Below are 27,680 nucleotides of genomic sequence, written 5' to 3' on the forward strand. Positions count from 1 at the left end.
TCCAGAGACACGGGAGGAGGTTTGTAAATCACAGCGCCAAAGAACCACCAAATGCTTCATTTGAAAAGTCGAAGCACGAGCATCTTCAGAGATGCTACAGCCAATTTATGTGGTAATGCACCATTTTTAGTACGATAATTCCTAAGGAAAAAAAGACATGTAAGAGTATTGCAAAACTGGGTGATGAGCTCAGTTAAAAGTACTATTGTTTTCCAGGGCTGGGGGCTTTTGGAGGGCAGGGAGATGAGAGTGGTACTAGGGGCATCAGAGCAGAACTGGGACAGATCAACTTGAAATTATGACAAGACCAAACTATTTCTTCTGTGCACACAAACAACAGCAAAGCATTTAGTGTGTGAGAAACCAGAACCTCTATCACAATGACAATGTAGAAGGAAACAACTGGAAGTGTTGCACATAAACACTCCCTAAATCCACACTTCATAGTGACTTTTGTATTAAATAATTGTCTCCAGCATACAGTTTACCTTGTAATTTGGTTTCAGAGATGATTACTGTTATTCTCACACCATTATTCAATCTTTTAAGGCGTGGATTTGATGTTTAAGACTGTTCCCACTGTGCTCATGGTAAATGTAAAGAGACAGCTCAGAAGAAAACTGTGTTTCAGCGACAGAGAAGGCTTTCTTCTTTCTCTTTGCTTCCCACAGTAAATAGTCTGCTATTGTTTTTACTGGTCTAACATCTGAAACATGACTGATGGTCATTTATTTTTCCTAACTGTATTCCTTGGCTAATTGCTGAAAAGCAAATTAAACAAATCTGATGACAGCAACCCTCTGTTTATTTCTGCTATAAGGAAGCGCCTGCTTGCTTGAATATTCACGTGTGTAAGCACTGAAATACCCACCGTTAAGCCCTAAAGAAAAGATAAGCGACTGCCATTAAGAGCTGACAATTAATGGCCCTCAACTTCAGGACAGTATGGTTGACCAGAGGTTTTCTGGAATCAAAAAGCCCCCAGGCCTGATCTTTCCCTCTTTCTGCAACTGCACTTGCTGTTCGCAACAACTGGGATTCCTCTTGGACTGCCAATGATCTGTTGGATTGCAAGCCTTGAGAAGCTCTGGAAGATGTTTTTCTAATCACAGACAAGTACAGACTGTGCTGGAGCTTTCCATGTGTATGTGAGGTTTGAATCTGTTTTCTCAATGCCAACACTGCACGTTTAAATAAAAAAAAACACCAAATACTTCATAAAATACCCATCCATGGCAACGTTGGCAGCCACCCCAGTCTGGCAGCATTAAGTGTTCTTATTTTATTTCCCAAATTGTCCCAATCATTACATTTGGAGTTTTTACAGGGCAGTTTAAAACCTTCAAGAATTTTACACTTCCTTTTAGACACTGTTCTTTATCACCATCTTTCTTGCAATCGCTGCTCAACGCCTGTTTAAACCTCACTTACCAAAGCTTATTTTTAATGAACACTCTGAATAATTAATTTCAGCTGTGGAGATAAATGCAATAAAATTACATTGATAAAGTCCTTGGGATTTTATTCCTATTAAGTTCATATTTGAAAATTAATCTTAGCACTAAAAATGGACATAAAACACTGAAGAGGTTGGGGGAAAGCTTTTTTTAATAATATATATTTTTAAGGAGAATGATCTACAGAGTGAGACAGGTGGCATATAACTAGTTTAAGCAAATTTGGATTAAGGAAAAATACTTCTTGTGCAACCCAGCAGCACAGATCTATCCCCTCCTCAATGCATCAGTGAATATTCAAGCCTCCTTGCTTTAATGCATAAACTTCTGTTTTCAAATTTATCCCTATGCAAACACCCATGAAAACTCTGGCTCTGAGAATTAACTTTTCCCAGTTATTAGAGTAAATTATCAGCAGGAAAAAAAATTTTTTAAAAATCTACCTTCACAGTTGTTTTGGGAGGAGCTAACTAAACACACCGTTTTCCTGACATGTATTTTCCTGGCCATACACAAAAGCAAAACCAGATACCACATACACAAGGAAAACCTCTGTATCAGCCACAACAACTGCCAAATTGTCCAACAAATGTTTTACACTTGGAAATGAACTGTCATCAAGCTGTATCTTTACAATCAAAGAATCAATGAATGCAGTTTGGAGAGAAAAATCAAGTTACACAGCAAACAGCTAAAAATCACAGAATCCCAGGAGTGTTTGGAAGTGTTCAACACAGCACAACAAACTGCAGCCACTAATTAACTTTTCCTAGCAATTAACCTGTCTGAGTAGGAACTCTACAGCTAGTTTGAAAATAACTGAAGTGGTTTTGTCTATTATCAGGAATAAAAGATTATTCTGTCCTCTCTACTAACACAAAGCCTCCAGTAAAACTCACTCAATTCTTTTTCAGACTTAAAGGAGAAGGAATTTCTTATGTTTTAACACATAACTCCAGAAGAAGGATGCTTTCAGCAGCAGTCTGTGTGAGGAGGATGAGGTCACCTTTCCACTCACAACACCATTATAGCGTTAACCAAGAAACTACAATTCTGGTCCTTGTTCTTGTAGGTTAATTTGCTGACAAATTCTGACAAAAAGGCATCACAAGGGAGGAAGTTTTCAGAGCTGATGCTGTGAAACTTGAGCAGGTACTGATCTGTGAGAAAAAGAAATTAATACAAATACAGAAAGGCACTGTTATGCTACAAAAAGGAGAGTTTCACAAGATTGCCTGGGACTCCAATGTGTGCACAGGACAGATACCCACAAGATTCGCTTCAGATATGGGAATGTGCTTCCTGGTAACATCCCTGGGAGCTGCCCTATTCCCTCTTTTCAGATTTATTTATTTATGTTAGGGACACAACAAGAAATATGCTGAATATACATGAAATTAAATAAAGAATTTGATGTAAAGTCAAAATATTGGGCCGGGCTGACAACATCCATCAGAGGAAGTCATTAAAACTTCTCACAGCCCAGGGTATCCTCATATTGGATTCTTCTAATTTTGCCTCTTTCAGTCTGAATGTCTCAAAGATGAATCAACTTTAATCATTACTTACCTACTAAAATACAGAAAAAAACCAAAAACCACAAAAAAGGAGGAAAGCTCCTGATATTCACTCAGATCCCAAATGAAGCAACTCTTTCTACGCGTGCTGCCAGTATTACACTCACCAAGATGGAAAGAAAATATTAAGAGGGGTCAGGAGTGCTTTAGTGTTTTTGCATAGGCTTCAGTACTTTCCATTCCTGTTCACATATTCCTTTCCCCATAAGCACTGGAACTTGGAGAGGCTGGTTCTGCAATTTGCCTATTCTTGGACAGGATTTAGTACAAAGTTTGAAATGCATGCAACCTACAGATAGTATTATATTTGGGGATATTTTTTTAAATCCATCTTTACCAAATAATCTGTTAAATGGCAGGTGAAAATACTTCTAGAAACCATAAAGACACCAGATAATGATTTTCAAGCATGCATATTTAGCCTCGGGCTGGATTTTTCAATATAAAGGACATTCTATATTTTGCATAAGAAAATCGCTGCCAACAGTAATTTTCAGTATGGAAAACGTGTGAGTCATAGATATGATCATTAGTCTTAACTGTTAGTTTTTCATTGCCAATAACCTGTCGATCACACAGACATAAAAGAACTTTTGGCAATACCAGGACCATCATCTCCTCCTCTTCCCATATGAGGATTTCACGTAGAGAGAAAAACAAAGCAAAAGGAGCTAACTGATATTTCTACCTTCCACAAGGTAGGAGATCAAAGTCCTTTCTCCAAATGGATGAAAATTACTTGTGGAAAAACTCAGACTGAAATTTTCAGACAAGAGGTTATTTTCCTTGTATTCCTGGACACACAAATACAGACTGGTTAATGGAACAGTTATAGTGGTGCTCAACCAGTTAAAGAAGAGAGAGAGAGGAGAGTCATCTCTTCACTCATTTCTAAACCCACTTTGTCCATGTGAACATCTGCAAATAGGTAAATAAGAGCCCAGAGGCTCCAGCTCAGCCCACAGACGGCCCCAGCTCACCACGTGCTGTTTCCTGTCTGCACTACACACTACGGTCACTACAACGGTCACTACAACACCCACACAGTGCGTGCTGCTTATCTGGAAGGCAGGGCTCCCAAGGATCTCCTCCTCATCTTCCTCTGGCATACATATTAGGAGGAGATACAGAAAGAGAGGAGATCAGGAAGTGGAGTTGGAGTTGCTGCTGGCAGACTGATTACACTAAATGTCTCTAGCCAAACACAGCATTAAGGACAGGAAGTTTGGGAAAGAGCCCTCAAACTCTCCTATTTTCCAGTTTACTGCTGGGGACTAACCTGAGACTTGAGTGGATGTGTGGGGGCTCTGGAAGAATATTACAATTAGCCCTACCATGAAGTAAATTAAATGTTTTTGAAATGATATAGAAAAATACCAATTTAGAAATGCAGTGTTTTCCTCCTTTATCTTTCACTAACACTTGTGCTGATCTGTAAGAGCAGCCACTCTTCAGGTCCTTTCATCACTGTTAGGAAGATAATGCTAAAATGCTGCTTCCTCTTGATGACCACCTGCTTCCTTTGCCTTCTGCACAAACAGTTAAGATCCCCTATCCAAACAGGAATGAGAAAACTGACTTCTGAACCTACACCACAGTATACATGAACACCACCACAACCCAGCAAAGCACATACATCATTACATTGGATTTATGCCCCAAAAATGAACACACTTGCCAACAACCAAATCATTCCCCATGAAGATGACCAGTGGGACACTTGCTGCAGGGCAGAGCTGCATGGGCACTTTAACAGTTGAAAGTTTGTATGGCTCTAAACTGTGAATTCACCTAAGAGCCAGCTGACAGAAAAGCAGCAGTGACATCCATCGTTTTCAGTAAGAGTTCAGTCATTGAAAACTCTCTCTGGATTCTTTGCATCTGGAACACCCCATAAAAGCAGACATCATCAAGATAGCACTAATGATTAGGTCTGTAAAAAGACAAGCCAAAGTACACCAGCCATCACTGGAGAGAGATTCATGGATCTGAAAGCTGAGATGAATTTATAATAAAGAAAATGCAGCATTTATTAAAACATACTGTTTAAGAACATTTAGCATCGAATGTTCAGCTCAAGTAAGGGCCAGAAATCTTCCAAGCTACACAATAGATCTATTTAGTGTTTATTGTACCCAGCCTTACCTACACAGAGAGTCTCTGAATTGGCTGACAATCTGATAGCCATGAATTATTGTCTTGAAGACCAATTTCATCAGCCAGTTTTAAAAGCTGTTAAAATTTGTCGTGGATTGCTCTGAGAAAAGCAATAAACACTCCTACAACTCAGTGCAATCATTTACAAACAAGGAGACCCATTTCCAGCTAGTTCACCAACTAGTCAACAGCCAGAAAATGCTACAAGTGACCTAAAAAACCTCCTGCTTAAAAAGTCAAGCTTGTTACTTCAGGGATTTTAGACCTATATGTGTGCACAAGTGATTTCATACCATTAAAACCCCCCAAAAATACAACAACCAACAAAAGCCATTTATCTTCTTTGAAACACAACTAAATCTATGTAAAAATTCTAACAGTCTCCAAAGAACCTTTTGGCCTGAGCAGATACACAACAGCAACTGAAATCCAGTATGTCCAAGCCACGAGCAAGGGACATAGCTAGGACTGAAAATCCCTGTTAACAGAAAAGGCATTAATTATTAGCCTTCTATTAGACCAGAAAAGGACAGGGTGTGTGTGACAGGTTACACAAGGCTCTTTAAAAATATATGGACTCATGGAAATACAACAGCAAACACACTGGGGTTTTTTTCAGACAGTACAGAAAGAAATTCAAACAGATAAGTAGCAGCACTGCTGGAGATTGTGTTCAAGGCTGATCTGTAAGAGAAGAACAGTCGTTTTCCATAACAAGGGATGTGGGCTTGACTGATCTTGAACACAATTAGGATGAATGAAATGATCTACTGCAGCCTTAATGCTAAAATAGAAAGCGTTACATGTTTAGAAAACACTGTATGAAACAGAAGTAAAGATCTGGAACTGACAGGAACACAGGAGCAAAAAAAACACAATAAAAGAAAGTAAGAATAAGCTTTTAGCTGATTAAAAACAGAGGTACATGCTTAAGTTAACACACAAATACCTTCAGAAATTCAGCCCAGTATCTAGAATAATTTCAGGACTCTCTAAATACAAGAACTCCTTCAATAACCTCCCGTGCCCGTTAGGAGTAGAAAGGCTGGCAAAAGATAACACAAAGGCACATCAATAATTTATCAAGGTTGGTTACAGAAGTGCAGATTATTAGACTTATAAAAAGGAGATTGTTGAGGTTTAATACTGTAGCAAAATGCTCCTTTTACTTAGTAAATACATCCCTGATCTACGACACCACCTGTGCTAGGTACACACTGCAGACCCAAGAGCACTTTTTGGCTGCAACTTCAAATACTCAAAAGCAGCAAATAAAAATTTATCTAGTAGATATTTTATAATCAAAATACCAAACACCAATATTAAAATGTTCTATCCCTAAAGACAAAATAAATGTAGAGACAAAAAATTCACCCACATAAGTTATAGAAAACTCCTGAAATACTAACAAAAATGCAACAGAAGAGAGAGGTCTTAGCAAGGTTTTTTAGAGGGGTTATTTAGAGAGGAAAAGACAGAAACTGCTGTGAAGAACCAAAAACTTGCCCATCCATCCAAAACACCAGAACACTCAAGAAAAAAAAAAAAAATCAGACCCATTAGTTCAGGGAAGCTATGTCACAAACAGGATACTAAGCCCCCCAACTTTTATAAGCTATGAAAAAGCATGCATATTTTATGATCCAAAAATCAAGTTCAAACAATGTAGGGTATGATCCTTTGTTATACAGTCAGCTACTTCTGGATTGATCTTCCAAATTTTATTATAAATTCTAACATCTGACATGAGCATAGGTCTGACTTATGTGGCACTAGCAGCTTGGGGGGGGAGGCAGCAGCATTATAAACTGGCTTTTAGGATGTGAGTGACAGCAACTGAAGCCTCGATGGTCACCAGATAACGAACTGCAAATAAATACAACACTGAGTTCTGTTTGCAGAAACCTAAACACACAGCCCTCAGAGCCAGTTTGTAAATAATTTCCATCATGTGTATCTGCTGCTCTTGCTTTCCATAATTACCCAACCAGTTATGTACACTTGCCATCACCCACGTTTTAATAAGAAGGCCAAGGATGCTGCGACTCTGAGCGCTGGTACTGAATCTTTAATTTCCACCTACCCTAAAGGGATGTTAAAGAAACATCACTTTTCACAAGGAATATAATTTTTCAAGTTATTAGGAGCAGATTTCCTGTCTCATACTCCACCCTTCAATATGGAACAAAGAGACTGAGCTAAAGATATGCAGAAATGTACAGTTCCACAAAAAGGAAAAAATCTGTTTGGAAAGACATTCAGATTCCAAACAGTGTGTGTTTTTACGTCTGGAAATGTATCAGTTAAATAGCATCTGCTGCCAAATCCAGCAGATGGAAGACTGGCTCTTTGCCATCTCACCAACCTTGCTGAGACCTTGCTCGATGTTCAGCTGCTTCATCCTTTTGAAGCTCCAAATCCATCTATACCTCTTCTTCACCTCGCTCAAAGTAAAACTAGGATTCTGCAAGGGCATGGGAAGTTTCTTCTTTTAAAACTATACAGCTATCTATTATCTTCTATAAGTAGTAGCCAGATGTTCTTGCAACTTTTAACAATAGTATTACAGGTACTTTAACCTGGAGTCAACTCGTATGCAAATCATTTTGAAACACAACTTAAATTCCTGTCACCTCCAAAGGAAGATTAAAAACTCATCCCCTTGAACGACAAACTGAGTAGCTGCTCCCCTCATTCATTCATTTGGTTGTACTTTCAGAATTATATACTTCAAGCTTACAGAGGTTTCCAGGGAGGGAGTATTCTTAATAATGGATTTTCAAACTCCCAAGCATCTCCAGAGACTGTACCGTTAAGATTTAAATCCTCAAACTGGAATCTAAAGGAATACATGAGGCTTTTCTGCCCCCTTCTGTTTATTACAGGGTTGATAAATCACTTCTTAAAATATATAGTAAGTAATGCTTCAAATATACTAAGTGTACTGTTTCAAATATCCTAAGATTTTTAGAATTTCACTAAAACATAATCTTAATCATTTTCATCCATTTTACAACATTCATGAGGTAAAAACTGTCCACTTCCATTAAACACAGTAATTCTTTTCAGCTCTTTATTTAGGAAAAGGGAAAACTACGAGCCACGAGAAGGCATTTATCCTGAACCACATCTCAAGTCAGGCACCCTTCACGTGTACTTCTTGAAAGCAACAGCCAGCTGTGCTCCTGGAACCACAGAATTAAAGTAGATGCTCTGTTTTCCCCAAAACTCATCCAGTGTGACCTTATGGGATTTGGCAAAGGGGCAGGTTAACCCACATTGTGATGCTACTATAGCTGGTTTTCAGTGTTCTTAGACACTAATTACACTAGTAAATGTCCCCCTAATCCATGTATAAAACTCAAAGCCCTCTGGATCCCCATGTATGCCCCTCTCTCTCATTCTCAGATGTCCTTACAATTAAAGGATGCTGGTTTCCAAAATGCCTTGGCACAAGAGGCACATTCTGTGTGCAGTTGGTTCTCTCATTTCCCAGCTTACCATTCTGAACAGCAATATACTGCCCCACAGGGGACTTCACACAGCTCCATTTATGGGTTTGGTACCATAACTTTCAAGGTTTTTCTTTACAACATGAAAATAAAAGGATTCACTAAGGTCTCTGACACAGAACAAAGTTCCTGTGTGCTGGCTAAGTGGGATTAAACAAACGTTTTGCCCACATGCAGTGGCACAAATTACTTCTGATGCTTTAAACCTCCCAATGTAAAGGATTTCACGTTTGTCATGGGCTGAGAGTAACACCCAGGAAAACTTAGTGTGTGATTACCTGGCATACAGGAAGCTATAAAGCCTTGTAATACATCTGCAAGACTGAAGTCTTTGTGTAGAATTTGAAGGTAGTTTATTATCTACAATTTTCAGTGTATATTGCTGAAAATCTTAGCTAGGATTATATTTAAGAATTCAAAAATTATCTATTTCTAAAGGATTATTGTTAGTGTTTTAAGCCTCACAGGCAAATTTTAAACACTGTCACCACCAAAAAAGTCCAACCCACACATTTCATATCCATTTCTCAGGGATAATTTATCAGCTCTTACTTGCTCATCTGAATCACTGGACTATTACATGCAATATTTCATCAGAAACCATTAACTTGAGAAAAATTGGACTTGGGAGAATGAATCAACACAGTTCAAATCTTGGTCAGTTTGAAAAATTGTATAGATTAAGTTCCATCCCATACATGCACAAATTATTGAACTCTCCAAAAGACAGATGAAATGTTGGTATTAAATTGTTATTTTAATTCCCTAACTGACCTTATACTCCCAACCTAAATGCTATCTGGAAGTTATATGTTGTTTCTGAATTTATCAAATCCCAACAAGAAATTACTAAACACTTGGCTCCTCAATATCTTAGTGCAACAATAATGGAATGCAAAATTCCAATGAGAACACTGCTGTACAAGCTTCCTAAATCCAAGATGCCATTTCTCCTTAGTCCTGCGTGAGTTTCAACTCCCAGCAGTGAAGGGAGTTAATGTAAATCTTCTCAAACTCATGGTCTGTTACAAAACTCTCCAGATAAACAGGGCAAGCTTAATTTCAAAATATCTAAGTCTCCAGCATAAATGGCCAAAGCAAGAGTTACTGCTGTTTGCAGCACTGCTGCTGTAGATCTCACAGGACACAGCAAGTAATGATAAAAGTCAAAAGCATGGGAGTTCTTCAACTATTTTCAATAAAGAAGTTGTATTGATCCTAAATATAATGTATCATGGAAGCCCACTTAATTCCCAGCAGGTACTTCTACATGAAATGCATGTTTCAATCCAGGGAAAATAAAAGGATGACTTATTACTCATGGCTATGAGGGACCAGAATCCATCTCAGGACGTTGAGGCTGACAAGTTCTTGTAACAAATTAGGAAACTGATTCCTTGAAAATCACAACAATGTTTTCCAAAGATGGCAAGTTGTGGTGTTTTGTTCAGGGGGTTGGGGTTTTTTTTCCATACTGGAGCCAAAGAAACTAACACTGCAGCCATGGAAAAAGAAAGAGGGGCTGACATCTAATTACAGAATTTTGATTACTTTAGTTTCACAAACTGAATTTTTTAATGCAAGACAGAACCAGAATCTCAGGTAAAGGTGCCTAATACACCTCAAGAAGGTATTCAGATTTTTCATCCATCTACTTGTTTCATAGTTCAAGCCACAACAATGATCCCAGACTGAAAATACCATTGATCACTTGCTGGTGTTAGAAGGTGATAGAGCACGTGGGCCTGTGTGTGTGCTTATACAGGAATGGATGTGTAAAACCCCTTTATCACCTGCTCTGCAGCAGGGATTTAAAAAACATAAAATTAAAAGACAATGGCAGACAGTAGAACTGAAAAGAGAGGTCTCAAAAGACAAGAAAAGTAACAGCACTGAAGACCAGTCAATGAAAATACGAATGGCAGTTCAAATTCTGACTCCCTGAGGCAAACTAGCATTTAACAGACATTTTTTATCAATATATCCAAATTTTATATTAGACTTACATGCTCTTTAAAAACCTGGAGCGTCTCAGCAAAGTTTTTAAACTTATAAAAGGATTAAAATCCTCTAAGGCCATGAAGTGTTAACTACAATCTTTACATCTTGTTCATGTTGACTCTGTTCCTTCACTGTGGGTGCACCCGAAAGGACCCTGCTGAAAACAGGTCATGGACAATTGTGCCTTTTCCTTCAACCCCTTCCATGCCCAGACATAAACAGGCTGGACTTGCATGAAAGGGCTATTCACACCAGGACAGCACCATCACCACCACTTGTTCATGAAACAAACCTGTTCCATTTAAACAGACCTCCTGCTGGCTCAAGCTACAGACACAACACTTGGAACTGGGAATTTAAATGTTTGCATACAGTATCCTTGACTGATGACAGAAAGTGAGAGGGAAAAGTCCTTAATTTATTGATACCACTGGGTCTGGTCCAGAACAATGACAAAAGTTCATGTGTTTGTGTCAGCCACTCCCAGACTTGGTGGTTGGCACTCCAAACTGGCTGAGGCTCTAGGGAAAGGCTCCACCCCAGATATACAGGAGGAGAAATAAACCCACCTTGCTTATAGTGTGTGAGAAGAACTTCTGGAAACCTGAGCAACTCCAAAGCATCTCCAAATAAAACCTTTATATTGCATTCTGGTTAACACCCCAAATTGCTGACTGAATTCTCAAGACATGATCTGTACCACTCCAGCCCCTCTCACCCCCCCCAAAACACCGTTTAATTTTACATCTTCCACCAAGCTGACAGCTCAGCTGTCTCAAGGACTGAATCTGCTTCCAGAGAAATATTGTTTCAAGCCTAGAGTTCAGTGCATGAGACCAGGCTCACAGCAGGCAGAGCAGTGTACCTGCAACTTGAAAATAAACCATTTTTCAGGATGCTGTAACACTCAAACTGACTACTAAAGGAAAGAAAATAAGTCCTCCTGCAAATTGAAGGTCCTCAGCCCCAAAGAGGTTGTACTTCCAGAAGGGACAGTCAGGTCAGAGCTTCAGTTAAAGACAGGGACAATCTCAAAAGTTTACAATGTTAATGAATTTATCCTTGAATTTAAAAAGCCATGAATTAAACTTGAATAGCTGTTTACATCACCTAATGAGTTACAGTATCAATTGCAGCAAATGAGGGAAAGCCCTTAACTCTATACTCCAGAGACTCAGCTGCTACTATTTAGAGATAAGAAATGAAGAACTACTGTTCTTTTTAAAAACTGGGATTAGCATAGCAGGATAGTTTATTATAATCCATAAAAATCATTATTATCAGGTGCTGAATAGTGTTTTTATTTTTGTTTCCTTTATATAAATCATGTTCAAGGGGTAACTCACTGAAAATATATATTCATAAAAATTGGCATTACAGCTATGTTGGGGGGTTATGCCAATACCTTGATTATATTTTGTTTGGTTTTGTTACCTAAAGGCTTCATGCAGGAGCATCAATGGCTTTGATAAATCTAGAACTGTCACCTTATCATTCTTGCCGCCCCATGTCACCCCACTTCACAAATTCATTTAGAATCCTCTCAGTTTTCAATTTCACATTATTTAACTACACAACCACTTGTAAGCACAGAAACAATCCCACACCAGAAACAGCTCTGGAACTTGGGAAATCCAGAGCTGAAAGGCTTGCCAACTGGCACACCGCAGGGAGATTGAATAAATCCCCTTCTTCAAAACCTGTCACATCCTGATGATTCAACTTGAAAGCATATCAATGATCTACATCTACAGAAATAATGCAAGTTTGTATACATCACATCCAGTACAGAAATGCATCAAACCTTCTTTTGCTTGTAAAAAAACCTGCTTTCTACCTTAAGATATAACAAAGGCTGTTCTCTGAAACCAGCTGATGGAACCTACCAGCGCCCCAATTAACCACAGATGAGACCATCTGAAGCAGCTCCACTGTACCAAGCTGATGTCTGACCCACTAACAAAGCTTGTTCAAGGATACTGTGTTAGGTTTTGCACAGTAACTGGATGCATTAAACTCTGCAGGTCCATTTAACTCTCCAGTGCCCGTTATAGACAGAAATATATGCAATTCTATCTCCACAGCATCATTAATTGGTCAGCCACAAATGCACATGGTGAAGAATCAGATGTATGCAGTCTGTATTTCAACTTTACCATAGCAAAGGCACAAAGAAAAGACCTGAACAAAAAGGAAAACTACACTTACATATGCATTTCTATTGCAGAAACACTCATTAAGTACAAAGGAAACATCAATTTATGTTTTAACTCCTCTCCAAAATTAATGCATTTTTAAAACTGCTCTCAATTACCTCCATTTGCCCAAGAAAAATTTCCCAACTAACAGAGCAGAATTGTACAATGTGACATTTGCAGAAAATACACATAAAAACAGATGATGGAGAGTTCTGTGAAACCAAAACAAATTCCTGTGTTATCTGAAGCAATCAACCTTAACCATTTATATTTGGGCTTTACCCACACAGCAAAATGATTAATGGAAAGACACTGACAAAAATAACACCGTTTCTGGGCTGGAATCTTTCAGATGAAGTATTTTCTTTAAAGCATGGATAAAAGATTCTGGTCACACTGTGTGTTCATCAATTAATAAATCTCAAGACCTGGGCACATGCTAAATTTCAAACTTATCATTTGAGGCTGCCACACTGACAGCCCATCAGGCATCACACCAATTCTCCTGTCCAAGAAACGTTCAGCAGCTACTGGAATTTTTGACCAGCGTGGTACCTCATAAAGAAAGGAATTAAGAGGGTTTTAATAGCCATACTGCCAGGAAGTGTTGCAGCCAGGGGAAGAGAGACAATCATGTCCTGGATGGAAAAGCAGGGCTGTACTAAGGCTGCACAAAGGCAGACAAAGCTCAGAACACCAGGACAATACACGTAGTCCCCTCGCTAATTTATTACGTTATTTTGCTACTGTTCTTGGCTCCTTTTAGGCTCCATATAGCTCAACATGGCTTTGTGCACTGTCAGGATTTTTGCCATCCATTCTATTAGTTCAGAAGCCTTCTGACAGCTTTTCTTCCAAGAAAGGAATTTTCAAAACTGTACTAACTGTGTCTTTGTAAGTAATCTTGACCACCACGTATTTTTAAGCAGCTGCCACTAAACACTGAGAAAACACTTCCTGAAACTCTTCAATTCCCTCTCCAATGATTTTAACATCCTGCAGTTTCTCCAATCTCATCTAATTGCCCTCTCATGACCAAACCTGAGAAAAATAAGGAGGTCAGAGATATGAAACTCCTGTTAAAGCCTGTGGCTGGGGTAAGGATAAGCCCAAATGCTAGACCCCAGTAACAAAGTTAGAAAGGTCTTGTCCATCACCTCACCACAGTAGCTCCAGCAGCCACTGTATCCTGCTGTCATGGGAGGTTTCAGCATCCTGCAGCAGAGAGCATCATGGACCACACAGGAAACACAAGGCTTCTCCAGTGAAGAGGTGGAGGATGCAGAACAAAAACCTATGTGGAACTACACTGCTTAGTTCTGCTTTTCACCAGTGACCTATTGAAACACAACAGCTACCAGCCTGTCCATACTGGTTGTGGTCTTTTGCAGTTTTCACCAAAAGAGTTTCCAACTCTCCAACTCAGAGTGATTGCCTTGCAGAAGAAGTTCTCTCCTGTCAGTTTTAGCTTCAACTTTTGACTTGGAGATCTAAAAGTTACCCTATTGTTCTTCTGTATCTTAACTGTTCATACAAATTATTACATAGCACCATGTACTCTTTATTTTCTTATCTGCACTGCAATTAGCTAGTATACAACAAAAGTTCCATAAAAGCAGCTCAGAGCAGATAGTAAGAATTAAAGAACTGAGAACCCAATCCAGCTTTCAGGAAGCTTTACTTAACACAAAGCATCAAGAGCAGTGGAGAGCACCATCATTTCTGAATTCAACAGTTTGTTGTTTTCAGAGAAACCATCAGCAAGCCCTCAAAAATCACATCCTCAGAAAAGGATGCTGGAAGATTTCCACACATCCCATTCCTCATGTGTTTAATAGAGAGACATAGAGTGAGACTCTAAAACACACTGCATTTCTGTTCTGGGAGCTAATAATGTCGGGTGGTTCCTGATTTATTGCAAGTCCCTTTGAAAACTTCTGCTTCATTTCCCTAATATGAATTTTTAAAACTGGGAAACAACAGTTTGGCACAAAAATGTATGAGTTATCCCAATGAATCAGTGTGTGAAGTTTACTAGTAAAGACAACTACTTATTGAATGTAGATCTGACAACCATTACAACATGAGGCTCCAGGCTCCCCAATGCAGCTGTACAGACAGGTTCTACTCTATCACTCCATCTTTAAGCAGGCTGGGTACAGTGCACAGCATCCCACATCAGAGTCAAGGCAGGCCAGAGTGTGTAACTGGGAATTTACCTGCTACACCATAACTACACCATTCTACCACAAGATGACACAGAAGAAAGCTCCTCTGTCTGAGCTATCCTTGTTTTCTTCACATGATGACCAAAGCTGGCTTCAAACTGACACATCTTGGGAATTAATTTAATTTTAGAAGTACAAAGAGGACAAAGCAGTTAAACTGTGGGGATTTATAATGCACAGTTCATACACTTTACTGTGCATGCTGCTGTAAAACAGATTATGATTATGTTGAATCTGCACTAAACTAACACAAGAAACCAAATTACCAGAAAAAAAACTGTAAACAAAATTCACTATTCAGAGAGAGAGAAAAAAAAACCCTGAAGGTATTTACTGAAAAAAAGAACAAGAGTCTGCTTTACTGGCACTGTAGCACCATCTGGTTGACAGGCTTTTGTTAACTAGAGTGGCAAAGCTGGTGTTACTGCACTGGAGAACATGAAGGAGGTTGAAGAATCTCATTCAGATGCAGAATCTGAAAATAACGACCCAAAATACCAGCTCTTGCTGGCAGCTCTCCACTACCATCTGCAATGGTAGGGGAAGGGGGAGCAGTAGAGTTGATACAACGGAACAGTTCATGCAGGTTTTAATTGGAAATAATCAACAAGTGATAAAGGGTTTTTATGAATGAGAGAGAGGGAATTCAGTGCAACGTTCCATCACTGTGGAACTGCCCAATAAAACACATGCCAACACAACCCTACTTTCTTTGGAGTCATGTAGGCCACAGGCTGCTAAAAGAACAAAAAGCCCTCAGTGCTCCAGTGGCAAGATGCATTTGATAATGTCCAACTTCATACAAATATTTGGGGCAGAGCATCTTAGAGTCTTCAAGACTTTTAGCTAAATTATGTCCAGACTGTCTGAGAAGCTGTCATCATAAATCTGTACACCCAAGCCAACAGATTAAACACCAAGCTCACCATTAACACACAGGACAGATTCCTGACGGCTACAGAGATTAAAAAAAACAAAGCCTCAGGTCTGAGAAATCCCCTAAGAAACTCGAAACAGTACAATTTACAGAGGAAAGCATTCACAGAACATGAGCTAATAGACTCCCAGAGGGCCCATGCATTTCTGAAAATGTTTTTGAAGTTTTTTGTGCACAAACTGCAGTAAGTTCAGCTTATGCACAAGAACTTGAAGATTTCCAATATAATGACAGAAAATAATAGATTTAAAGACAGTTCCTTGAGAAATAATTATTGATCAGGAGTATTTAGTGAAAACACTGGTACAATATTCTAGTTACTTGCTCTATTATCTATTATTCCATGTGCTTTATTTAGTAATGATTGACCTCTTCGGTCTTCAGACCAGCATCGGTTAATGTAGACACAGCATCTATCTTAAAGCAAAATGAAAGAGGAAAAAGGAAGATGTCAAACAGTCAGGATGTTTATCAACAGCACAAGAACAAAGACCAGTGAAGGAATTCTAAAAACTGGGGCCCCAAACGCTGCATCTGGACATGTGAAATGGAAAGTTGCTCTGGAAAAGTCTGAGGACATCAACTGGTCCTACCTGGCCAGGTGAATACTACAGCAACAGGACCACAAGGTACTCAAGTTTGCACTGAAAATAAATAGGACACTGGAACTTTTAAAACAGATCAAGAAACACTTCTGGTTCTGTATCACCTTAGATTTTTAAATACAGGTAGGGTATAGTTTAAAAAGATTAACCTAGATTCATCAGAGGTAATCAAGCTTAATGAACAACTGAGGTAACAGTCTGCCTCACACACCAGGTAGAGCTGTGAGCAGAGCATCCCTCAGGTAAAATCTCAGTCTCTGAACCTTCACAGTAGCAATTGTATACTTTACCCTGTTTCATAAACACATGAAGTGAAAGACAGCACAGCAAAATGTGATTATGACCTTGAGATACATTTTTTTCATCTAACAATAGCTATTATAAAAATAGTACTGAAAGGAAAACAACATAGAGCAAGGAGCAAGTCGTGGCTTAGCAGGAAAAGGGTAACGTCTGTGGTGCTTCAGGGGTTGGGTTTTTACTTCCTTCGCTCACATGGATGAGTCCTACAACATATAGCAAGAAACTACTTCTTTTTCCCTAGAACTGCAGAGTGGTGCACCTGAAACATTGCACTGAGTATAACAAACCAAAAACACATTCACAATAATTTTCAGATATTGATAAAGTTCAGAGAGAGCCATAAAAAGAGATCAGAAGGTCGAAAAGGTCTAGAATTGTATGACATATGGAAGTCGCCTATACAGCTTCACAAGGGAGACTAAAAACAAACTACTGAGAGTAGCATTAAGTTCTTTTAACTGTAAAAATAGGAATGAGGTAAGAAGAGTTTGTTGGACAAGGCAGTATTTTGATAAGCATGTTTCTCTGGATCGAATCCAGCCCAAGGTAAAATAGCAAGCATATCAAAATTTAGATATTTAAAACCATATTGGGCAACTCATACATAAAGGTACCACAGGTCAGACCTGCTCTTCCCCCAGCATGGATAAGATTATTTAAGAATTTTCTATGTCCAACTTCTAAGAGCAAAATGAGCAGAGACATTATTCTAGCAAGAGTCTCTAGAAAAAACAATCCCATAAAACAAACCATTTATTTTTGGTGAATAAAGGTAAAATGAGAAGCAATTAGAAAAATGAACTCATTAACTCAAAATAGCCACATAAATAAAAGTAAAGTGAGTCTAAAAATCCTGCCTGAAATAGCTGATGAGACTTTTCCAGAGGATGGATGAATCAGTCTGGTTTAAGTCAAACTGAAATGTGGAAATAGTTGCAAACTGTCCAAGGACCAGCGTCTCGTTCTAAGTAACATCGTGAAACTGGTACAAAAATTACCTTCAAGATAAATTAATTCTATGTTCACAAACAGCACACCAAGCTCTCGACAGCCATGCAGAAAGCTGCAGAGCAAAATGCCAAAGAAATGGATTTAGGTTGCTTTAAAAAGCACACTGATGAGTAATCTGTTCTTTTCTTACCATCGTACTTTATTGCACGTCTGCGTAGCGCCAAGAGGAGAACCTGCCACCATGGGGACTTGGATGGGGCTGTGCTGTTTGTTCATGACAAGATCCAACTTCTCTTCCAGTGATTTACAGGTGGCCTCCAGTGCCAGCAACTTTGCCTCAATGCTATCCAACCGCAGGCATATTGTCTGATTAATGGAATACAGGAATGACTAGAAAGGGGAGAAGGGAAAAGAAACTGGTTTTAAAGACTCGGGCATTTATCTTCAGCGACACGCACGTAAGGAAGCTCCAGATAAATGTGACAGGGAAACAACTGTAAAGGACAAAATTCAGCCACGTACAAAAACTGATGAGATCCAGGAGCATTTTAGCATTCTCAAATTCTTCCAGATCTTTATTTAGAAGCCAAAAGCATCCCAGCCCAACACATTTTCACCTAAGCACTTAGTTCGTACGATTTCACAGACCGCACGATCATTTCAAGTGACTTGCCAAAGCTTTTCATTGGCTACACGTAAAAACAAAAGGATTATAAATCTATGAATGCATCCTCCTGGATAAAGTTAAATAAGAGTTTTCCTGCAGAAAATGAGAGATACAGATGATTACAGTGAAAATTATAGCAACACAAGAAACCTCAGAGACAATTAAAGCTGCTCAGTTAAGTTTTCTCCTGAACAACAAATCAGGAGCAGCACATAAATAAAATCTGTTTTCCTAACCAAATGTATTCAGGGGAAAGCATATTCTAGTCGGTGCCCCTGGGGAAAAACAGGCCACTAATGGGTAATGTTACACAGGCTCTCCCTTGCAAACAGCAACTGTGCCATCTGGTGGCCCTCCCTTACCATTTACACACTTAATGAAGCTGATGTACAGTGCTGCTCCCCCTTCAGCTCTTCCAATACAGAGCTTCTGTTCTAGGACCGTTTTGAAAATACAGAATACTATTTAACATGTGTGGCAGTAAAATACTATTCGTATCCTTATGCTCCAAGACAAAACCAGTACTTAAAGCACACTAGTGAGAACAGCAGGAAAGACCTGCGAGTACCAAAAAGCCTGAGCTACTGAGCCTGTACCAAACACAGCTCAACTCTTAGGAGAACGTTGTTAGCTTAAAATAGTCATTTAAAAACATGCTGAAAGTATCTACATATTGCAATAAAAATACATGCTCAAGCTTATCTTTTAGGTCAACTTCTTGCACTTTATCAAAAAGGTGACAATAGCTCTGTTTGAGTCACTGGAATTAATTCTGATGACATTTTACATCACATATGACATTCTTGCACCCAGTTTTAAAAGCCATGCACAAAGATGAAAAACACATTCACAGGAAGGCTATGAATAATTCCAGATTTATGTATAAACAGCTTATTTTAAATTCCTTTAATATCATTTCCTCAAGAAAGCTAACTTAATTGGTATTATGAATAAAACAAAGGCATTATCATAACCTTAATAGAGGGATCCTGGCAGTTAATTTCTATACGCTGACGTTTCAGAGCAGGTTCTACATCATCATCTGTCACTTCATGATTCTCCAACACAACTGCAAAGAAAAATAAGCACTGGCAGAGTTTATAATACCAGAGGAGAAGGCACAGATTAAAAATGCACTAAAGCGATTAAAAAAATCAGGTATTTCATTAACACATTCTGGGGATTTTTACATTGATTTGGGGTTTTTTTTCCTGAAACATATGACACTGGTTTACTGCTTCTCAAACAAAATCATTTCTCCAAGTGCAAGACTTCAAGTGCAAGTGCTTCAAAGGCAGGGAGGATGTAACACTCAAGCATCACCTTGGATTTTTTTATTAGGAGCTTGCCATGAAGTAGCAGAGCTGCCACATTAGCTGTTCTGCTTTTGACAGGTTCTACAGGCTTCTGAGCCCTGATGTTTATATAAAAACATAGAAAGTACTCGTGAAGTTCACCCACTACTCAGTGTAGCAGCAGTTTATTTTTCCCTGGAATAGAAGCACAAAATCCTGCAAGCTTTCCAAAGTAAACACACACATACACAGACCTAGGGGTTCGGACAGCCTGTGGTTTGGAGGTACAGGCTTGGAAGGAAACAGTAACAAAAAGGAACTTCAGAACTGAAAGGCCTGGCTGGTAAAATCCAGAGGTAGAGTCCTGAACAGCCTCAGAGCATCACCTGAGGCCACAGCAGGTTCACGTTCCTTCTCCAAACTGAGCTAAGGAAGACTCGTTCAAGGCTGACCATACCAGAGGTGCCAATCCCAAACACCATGTTACCAGCTCGGCTAGGACAGGGCCCAGCTTTTTCAAGTTCTTTCCCAGGAGAGTGGTGAGGGGCTGGAAGGGGCTGCCCAGAGAGGGGGTAGGTGCCCCATCCCTGGGGGTGTTCAAGGCCACGTTGGCTGGGGCCCTGGGCAGCCTTGTGTAGCTCCAGGCCTGGAGGCTGGTGGCCCTGCCTGTGGCAGGGGGCTGGAGCTCTGTGATCCTTGGGGTCCCTTCCAACCCAGCCCAGTCTGGTATTCTATGATTCTTCTCCAGCTTTTTGGGAACATTTCTTAAGTAACTTTTTCATCCTACATCAGGAAAAACCTATTTTGATAGGTGTTTCTGTTTTCCATGACTGTAGTTACTGCTCTTACTTAGAGCCATGGCTCAAGTTGGTCTCAATGCATTTCCTTTCAGTGGGACAAGTTTTAAGCAAGGGATACTGCAAGTATTTGCTTCCAGAAGTGTTCTTCAACTTTAATATAATTTAGTTGTACACAAAAAGAATGTTAATAACGTATGAGAGAAACTATTCTACAAGTACAGCAATCTGTAATAGCTGGGTGATAGTTCCTGAAAGCCTTAAACATGTATTTGGCCTGGAGAAAAAAAAACCAAAAGATTGCAGGCCATATTTCATTCAAAGTTTTCAACACTTGTCTACTTCAGCAAACAAAAAAACCCCCACCAAAAGCAGGCAATAAAGCCTTTAAAAGAAAAGTACAATTTAAAATAATCATCTGGTGTAGAGGGTACTGAAGCTATAAAAATTAACCCGTTGAAAGGTTTGTATGCAGTCTTAACAAGCAGCTCAGAAAGCCATCAGTGGCCTTGCTCTGTGTGTGTAAGAAAAGCTTAACAGGGATTTCCACCTTCTTAATGGGTAATACTCTAAGTGATGTTTTTCACACCATCTCTACTGTACCTGGGTGATCCGGAGTCAAGTCTTCAACAGCAATCTGAACAACATCTGACAAATCCTGTTCTGACATCATTCAGAACCAGGCAGCAATATCCAGTCAAACTCCACTGCAGGCCCCCAAATAAGTAATTTTACAAGTCATGCAATCCTGAAAAACAGCAGCAAAAAGAGCATTAATACAGATACACTTGATATATCAACACTGTATTTAGTTTTCATTTCTTCCTCTGTAAAAAGAGATGCAGTTCCTAGAAGTGACCCACCTACAACAGTGGTACCAACTGCTACTTTATTCCACAGCCTCAAAGAGCCAGGGATTGAACTACCTGCATCACCTCTAGGAGTAATCTTTCTGTGCTAGGACTGAGACAAGAGCTCAGGCTTTCCATTCTGATTCACCTTTCTATACTTTCCCAATGGACAAAGAGAGTGTTCAGCTTCAGGTGATCTGGCAGCTCATGAGTATGAAATTTAAAATAATTCTCTCTTTAAAATTGTTTTTTTATATATTATAGAAGTTTTAAGAGCATAACAAGATCATTCCTGAATTGCAGGGCTTTAATTTACAAATTAGTGCTTAGCTCTTGGAAGTGATGAGACTTCAGCATTTAGTCTTGATGTTGCAAAAGCACAGGAAGCTCCCAAGCCACACTGGATCTGCAGTTACTGCATTCTGTACTGATCTAGAAGCACACACAACCCTTCTCAAACCTTCACAAGCACTGAGTGAGCAAGGAGCTTCCTCACAGCTAATTACAAGTAGATCTGGAGCAAAACCTGACCTTTTTTTTTTTCCTCAGCTATTGAACTTGCTTGGTTTTCTTACTCCTGATGCACCCTCTACATCAGATGGTTTTTCTACAGCTCAAATCTGATGAAACTATTTTCCTGATTTTAAAGCCAAAATATTTTTCAGCCCTGGTCCCTTGGAATTCTCTGTCAAGGTTATTTATTGGTGTTTTAAGACAAACCTTTAGCCTGTAAAACTGAATTAAAATCACTGGAACCATTCACATCTGTGCTTTCCCACAGTTTACAAAAGGATAGACAAGAGATCAGATAATTATTATTTTTTCCTTTTTAACCTGAAGCAAAAAGCTCTAGAGAGATAATGGAAGGTTTATTCACCCCTTCACACTGACACTGGATCAATTCCAAGTATATGCATCAAGATTTTCCTCTTTCCCTCTTCCACTTGAGCACCAGAAAGCCATGAAGCCAGGCAGGTGGAACACCATTTTTTTAAGAGACCAACACAAACTCCAGAAGGATTCTGAGCCCAGCCCAAGCACGGGGTGTGAAAGCCCATCTCAGGAGGAGGACTCCCCACGTCTCAGAACTGTTTACTCAGAACACCAGCACGGCCAATATTGAGTCATTTGAAATTCGGATGGTGGGGAAAAAGCCTGGGGACAGCAGAGGGGGTGGCAGGACGCCCAAAAAAGCTGGCGACAGGTTAGTGCATATGGATGCCATTTTGGCAAATTGCATTTGCCATTTCTGAGAAATCCTGGTGAGGAGCCAGGCTCAGCACAATAAAACAGCTGTGCTGCAGTTACTGTTTCATAATGTCACAGACTGCTAGGAATACTAAGAACCCTGCCCTTCACTTAAAGGAAGGCACCCACCACTCCCAGTGCTAAGAAAGGACAAACTAGAACACAACTCGACTTTTAAAGACTTTGTCTGTTTACACAGTTTGAGATTTCACTGATGCTTCACTCATTACAGCTACAAATACATCACTAATTTATATACCAGTTCAAAGGGTTTGCAACACTTTTGTTTAATTCAATTTTAAACATTTAAATAAAATAGGGTCACAAAGATGCTCAGAGGGCTGGAGCAGCTCCCCTGTGGAGAGAGACTGAGGGAGCTGGACTGGGTCAGCCTGGAGAAGAGAAGAGAAGGCTGTGGGGGGACCTCACTGCAGCCTTCCAGCCCCTGAAGGGAGCAGAGGAACAGGAGGGAAATCAGCTTGTTAAAGGGCAGAGACTGGCAGGACAAGGGGGCTGGAGTGAAGCTGGAGGAGGGAAGGGTGAGATGAGATATTGGGGGAAGTTCTTTCCGGAGAGAGTGGTGAGGGGCTGGAAGGGGCTGCCCAGAGAGGGGGTGGGTGACCCATCCCTGGGGGTGTTCAAGGCCAGGCTGGCTGGGGCCCTGGGCAACCTTGTGTAGCTCCAGGCCTGGAGGTTGGTGTCCCTGCCTGTGGCAGGGGGTTGGAGCTCTGTGACCCTTGGGATTCCTTCCAACCCAGGCCAGTCTGGGATTCTATGATCCTCTTCCAAAACCAGAATTTCAACTTAAAATAGAAAGTTTTAGGAGCAGTCTAACCTTGCTTGCAGAACCAAGGATAAAAACCTGATTAAATCTAACAGGATTACAGTTAAATTAGTTTATCAGCTTTAAAAAGCCTCAGTCAACAAATTCAGAATAGTATTTTTGCCAGTACAGTTTCCACATTTTTACTCCGTGTTGACCAGCATTTCCCCATGTAAAAACACTTCTTTTCTTGAAATTTGCCGTATTTTCCCAGAGTTTTTCTTTCTCCTGGCTGGAACCCCAGTCCCCATCAATTCTAAATTAAGTATATGTACATTGGCATTAAGAAACCCATGCTGAAATATTACCTGGAACAAATATTGAACCATAAGAAAGAAATATTAGCAGAAAGCTGGGAAGCACAAGAAACGTGCCGACTTTTTCTGCCCCAACCAGCATGTGGAAGTTGAATCAACAGAGAAGTATTTTATAGTCAATTTGCCATTGTCCAGGGAAGAGTATGGGAAAACAGCTTATTCCAGACCATGGAAACTCTCTCATTAACACATACACTACAGGAGGCCTTGGCCAAACTCAAACCCACTCCAGCTGAGCTATTTCAGTGCATCTACACTGTGCTCAGCCCTTCTCCCCGGGGGGGGGGGGGGGGGTTCTTGGGGGTTGGAAGAGATTGCTTCAACTCTTACCCAACACAAGACCTGAAAAATGGGTGATGGGATGTACTGGAGGGATTTCCTCCCACTTCCATTCCCACTGCAGCTGTGGGTGCCTTCGATTCTCAGCTGCCTCACGTTCCTGACCCTTCGGATCCCTCACATCATGTAGACAGTTCCCAGATCAGCTCCTTTACTACCCACCCTTTCCCTACTCCAGGCCAGATTTGGTAATCCTCACCTAATAAACCCCCCAGAAACCCATTCCTGCTGCAGAAAGCAGTGATTAAGAACTGTCTCACATTTTAGTCACACACAGTACTGTATTAAGTTCCCTCTTACCTCCAAAAAGAAGGATTTTTTTCAAAATCAGAGAAAATAGCCTTAAGATTCCAAGGCAAAAAGCAGCAATATGGAGTAACAGAACTAAATCTTCTAATAACAAACACAGGCCATTTCATCACCCATCAAACCTCACAGATATTTATTTCCCTATTTATGTATTATGAGTTGAAAATAAAGACACACTCCTCTGTTCTTGGCTTTTCATATTCAGAAACAAAGCCAAAAAGGGGAGCAAAAAGCCTCGAGCATTCCTACAACCACTTGCTAGGAGGTGGCTCTAATACTGAAAACACTCAGAACAACTAATCAGAGACAACTAAAGGTATAAATTTCAAGCAGATTAGATAAAGTGCACTGGATATCTCTGCCAATACTCCTACTCTGAATTGATACACTCACAGAACTACAGTAGCCTTTGTTTAATTAAGCAAATTAATATTTGTAAGCAACTAAATTAAATTCACCTGAATTCCAAATTAGTTTTTCCACATGAAGGTTTACTGCAATTTAATTAATCTATTTTAAAACATTAATTCAGAATAATTCTTCCGAGCAGCCCCTTGTAAACAAACCTATTTACTGCAATATCTGATGGCTTTACAAAGTCACAGGGCATCATTCCAAAGTGTATAATCAAAACCATCCAAAACCTTGTTAACATACAAAAACATGTACAAAACATAAATCTTCTCTCTCATACTAATTGGCAAGGGTAAACATCATATTAAAAAAAAACACAAAGTATTTTTCCAAGCTCTAGTCAGAGCATTTAACTGAGCTTCTCTTACTGAGCAAACTCATCACTCCCTGGTTAATATTTCTTGGTGCAATTGATATATCAAACACTCTTCTCATACTTCAACCTGCACCAGGACCAAAATTTACTTCTGATTGAGTGAAAAAAAGCTGAAGGATACCACTTCCCAAAAGTCTCACATGTTTTTCCTCCTCTTCATTTCACTTTTCCTTTAAATTAACCAAGGCAAATTTTCCAACACCTCATTTCTGTCACAAATACACATTCTTCTTTACACAAGCCCGTTTTTCTGAGCCTAATATCTACCACAAACAGGACAAACAAAGGTCCTTATCTTCCAAAGTGCTACAATTTGCTGAGACAAAAGTTTTCCAGAACAGCAAACCAGCAAGCCTAATGTGATACAGGCAGGCAAGTGTACTAAGCCTCTGTGAGGATGCTGGGGAGAAATAAAATGTAAAGGGATTATACTATAAAGATCATCCACCCTCAGAAAGTGAAGGTCCATAGAGGATGTAATACTCACTAACTGGACTGCTTGTGTTAAGTCAGCTCAACTTCCCTGAGTACCTGTCCCTTCAGGGAACAGCCCAGAAGGACCACAGAGCTTTAAATCCCTGTGCAATGAATAATTCACCCCAAGAATGCCTCTGTGCAGCTCAGTTTCATCCACTCAGGAAGCAAAGGATGCAAAACCAGCAAACAGGCACTCCCAAGTGCAAACCAAAGTCTGTCAAGATACCTTAACCTTAAGGAATATCCAGCAGGCTCAGGGGATAACCCTGGCTAAGGGGGCACTGACAAGCCCACGGTGTCTTCAGGGAAACCATCTCTGTGAGCAGTCCCACAGTCCCAGTGAAAGAACTGGGAAGTTTTCACTGCCATGGATTGATACACGAAGTTACTCCAGGTTACTACAAGGTTCAGAACCTGACAGTACCTTTTTCAGTCTTGCTCTGTGACTTAAAAACCTTTTTAATAATCCCAAAGCCTGGCTTTTTCTCTAAGCTAAAATCACCCTAGGTGGCAGCAGGAACAGAGCCTTCCTACACTAATTAACTAATCCCCCAAACAAGCCAAATCAGCACAAATGTTAATGCACCACAGCAGAAGAGGAATAACATACTAAGAAGCAGCAATTTAAGAGTGTGCAGGGTTAGATGCAGTGTAAATGCAGAAGCAACCAGTCTCCTTTATGCTCCAACCTTCTGAAGCTGCAGTCTATCAGAATGTGAAGTTGAAAATTATTTTCAGGGGGAGGTTGGGGGGAATCAGAATTTACATTTCTTTGTGACTATTCAAACCTATAAAGGAGAAAAATCTAATCTTTGTTTAGTTTTCATTCTTATTTCCAATTCACCTTAAACAGCAAATAAAACCAATGAGTTTTAAGTAAATTTTACAGTAAAACTACACTAGCATTTCATTTTAACAATTTGGTTTTAAATTAGGGTAAAAATATACAGACATCTTTGGTTCAGCTACAGATTTGGTGGGGAGGTGGGATGTCTATCCTCCCAAAACAACCACAACATTCCTTATCTGTGAAAGCACAGACACCAGCTATAACATTCTGGAGACAGATACACAGAATAAATACCACTCTCAGGAGATGCTATGCTGATGGACTCCAGTACAAGTTCTCAAAACACAGACAGCAACAGAGAAAAGGGTACAGCAGCTCCAAGAAAGAAGGATCTTGAAATTTTGCTGGAATACAAAATCTTCCAGGGAGGCAGAAATTCTCAAATATCACTACATAAACTCACATCATTGTTGTTATTATTTTATTGTTTTGCTCCTAGAAGTATCTCCCCCCCCCCCCTTTTTTTTAACCATTCCACGTGGTGCACACCACAGTTTTCCTTGGATGCCTTTGTCTAACTCTTCTAACACACTGCCACCAGCCACAATCCTAACACCATGTCAAACAAACCCCACCATCCCACTTTCCCCAAGCAATCCGAGCAGCTAAAGATGTTCTGGCACAAGGAATGACCGGGCTGAGTGTGTGCCCACGTGTACCAGCAACTCAAGCACAAATTCTCTATGGACCTTGTACAAACCCTCTTGCTGCTGCCACGTGCCAACCCTCCGGCTGCCACATCAATTACTCCCAAGTGAGCTGGAAGGGCATGTTAACACCTGTTACAATTACACTTTCAGGTGCTTAGACAGGAAAAAAAAGCCTGAATTTAATTTTACAGACATATAATCCCATTGAACTTAACAAGACTACCCATATGGGCTGGATGTACCTAAGTGTTTGCAGATTCAGTGCCTTAAGGCAGAGGTCAGTTTTCTGCATCACATTAGGACACACATCACATTCAGGACATAAGTCATTAATTAGATTC

The 27,680-nt window shown here is 39.9% G+C and overlaps 1 protein-coding gene across 2 annotated transcripts in view; it reads right to left on the minus strand.

The window, feature by feature from the left end:
- BANP (BTG3 associated nuclear protein) overlaps positions 1–21,388 on the minus strand; it is a 137,561-nt gene extending 116,173 nt beyond the window's left edge. For both annotated transcript variants that reach the window (XM_084270337.1, XM_084270336.1), the window contains exons 1-3: positions 21,289–21,388; positions 19,568–19,662; positions 18,117–18,316 (exon numbers count right to left, since the gene is read on the minus strand). In XM_084270337.1, coding sequence (XP_084126463.1) covers positions 18,117–18,316; positions 19,568–19,662; positions 21,289–21,358 — 365 coding nt within the window. In that variant the 5' untranslated portion in view covers positions 21,359–21,388. The remainder of the gene's footprint in view (positions 1–18,116; positions 18,317–19,567; positions 19,663–21,288) is intronic.
- Between the last annotated feature and the right edge of the window lie 6,292 nt (positions 21,389–27,680).

The sequence above is a fragment of the Gallinula chloropus genome (genome assembly GCF_964237585.1).
Source record: "Gallinula chloropus genome assembly, chromosome: 13".
In the NCBI taxonomy this organism is placed as follows: Eukaryota; Metazoa; Chordata; class Aves; order Gruiformes; family Rallidae; genus Gallinula; species Gallinula chloropus.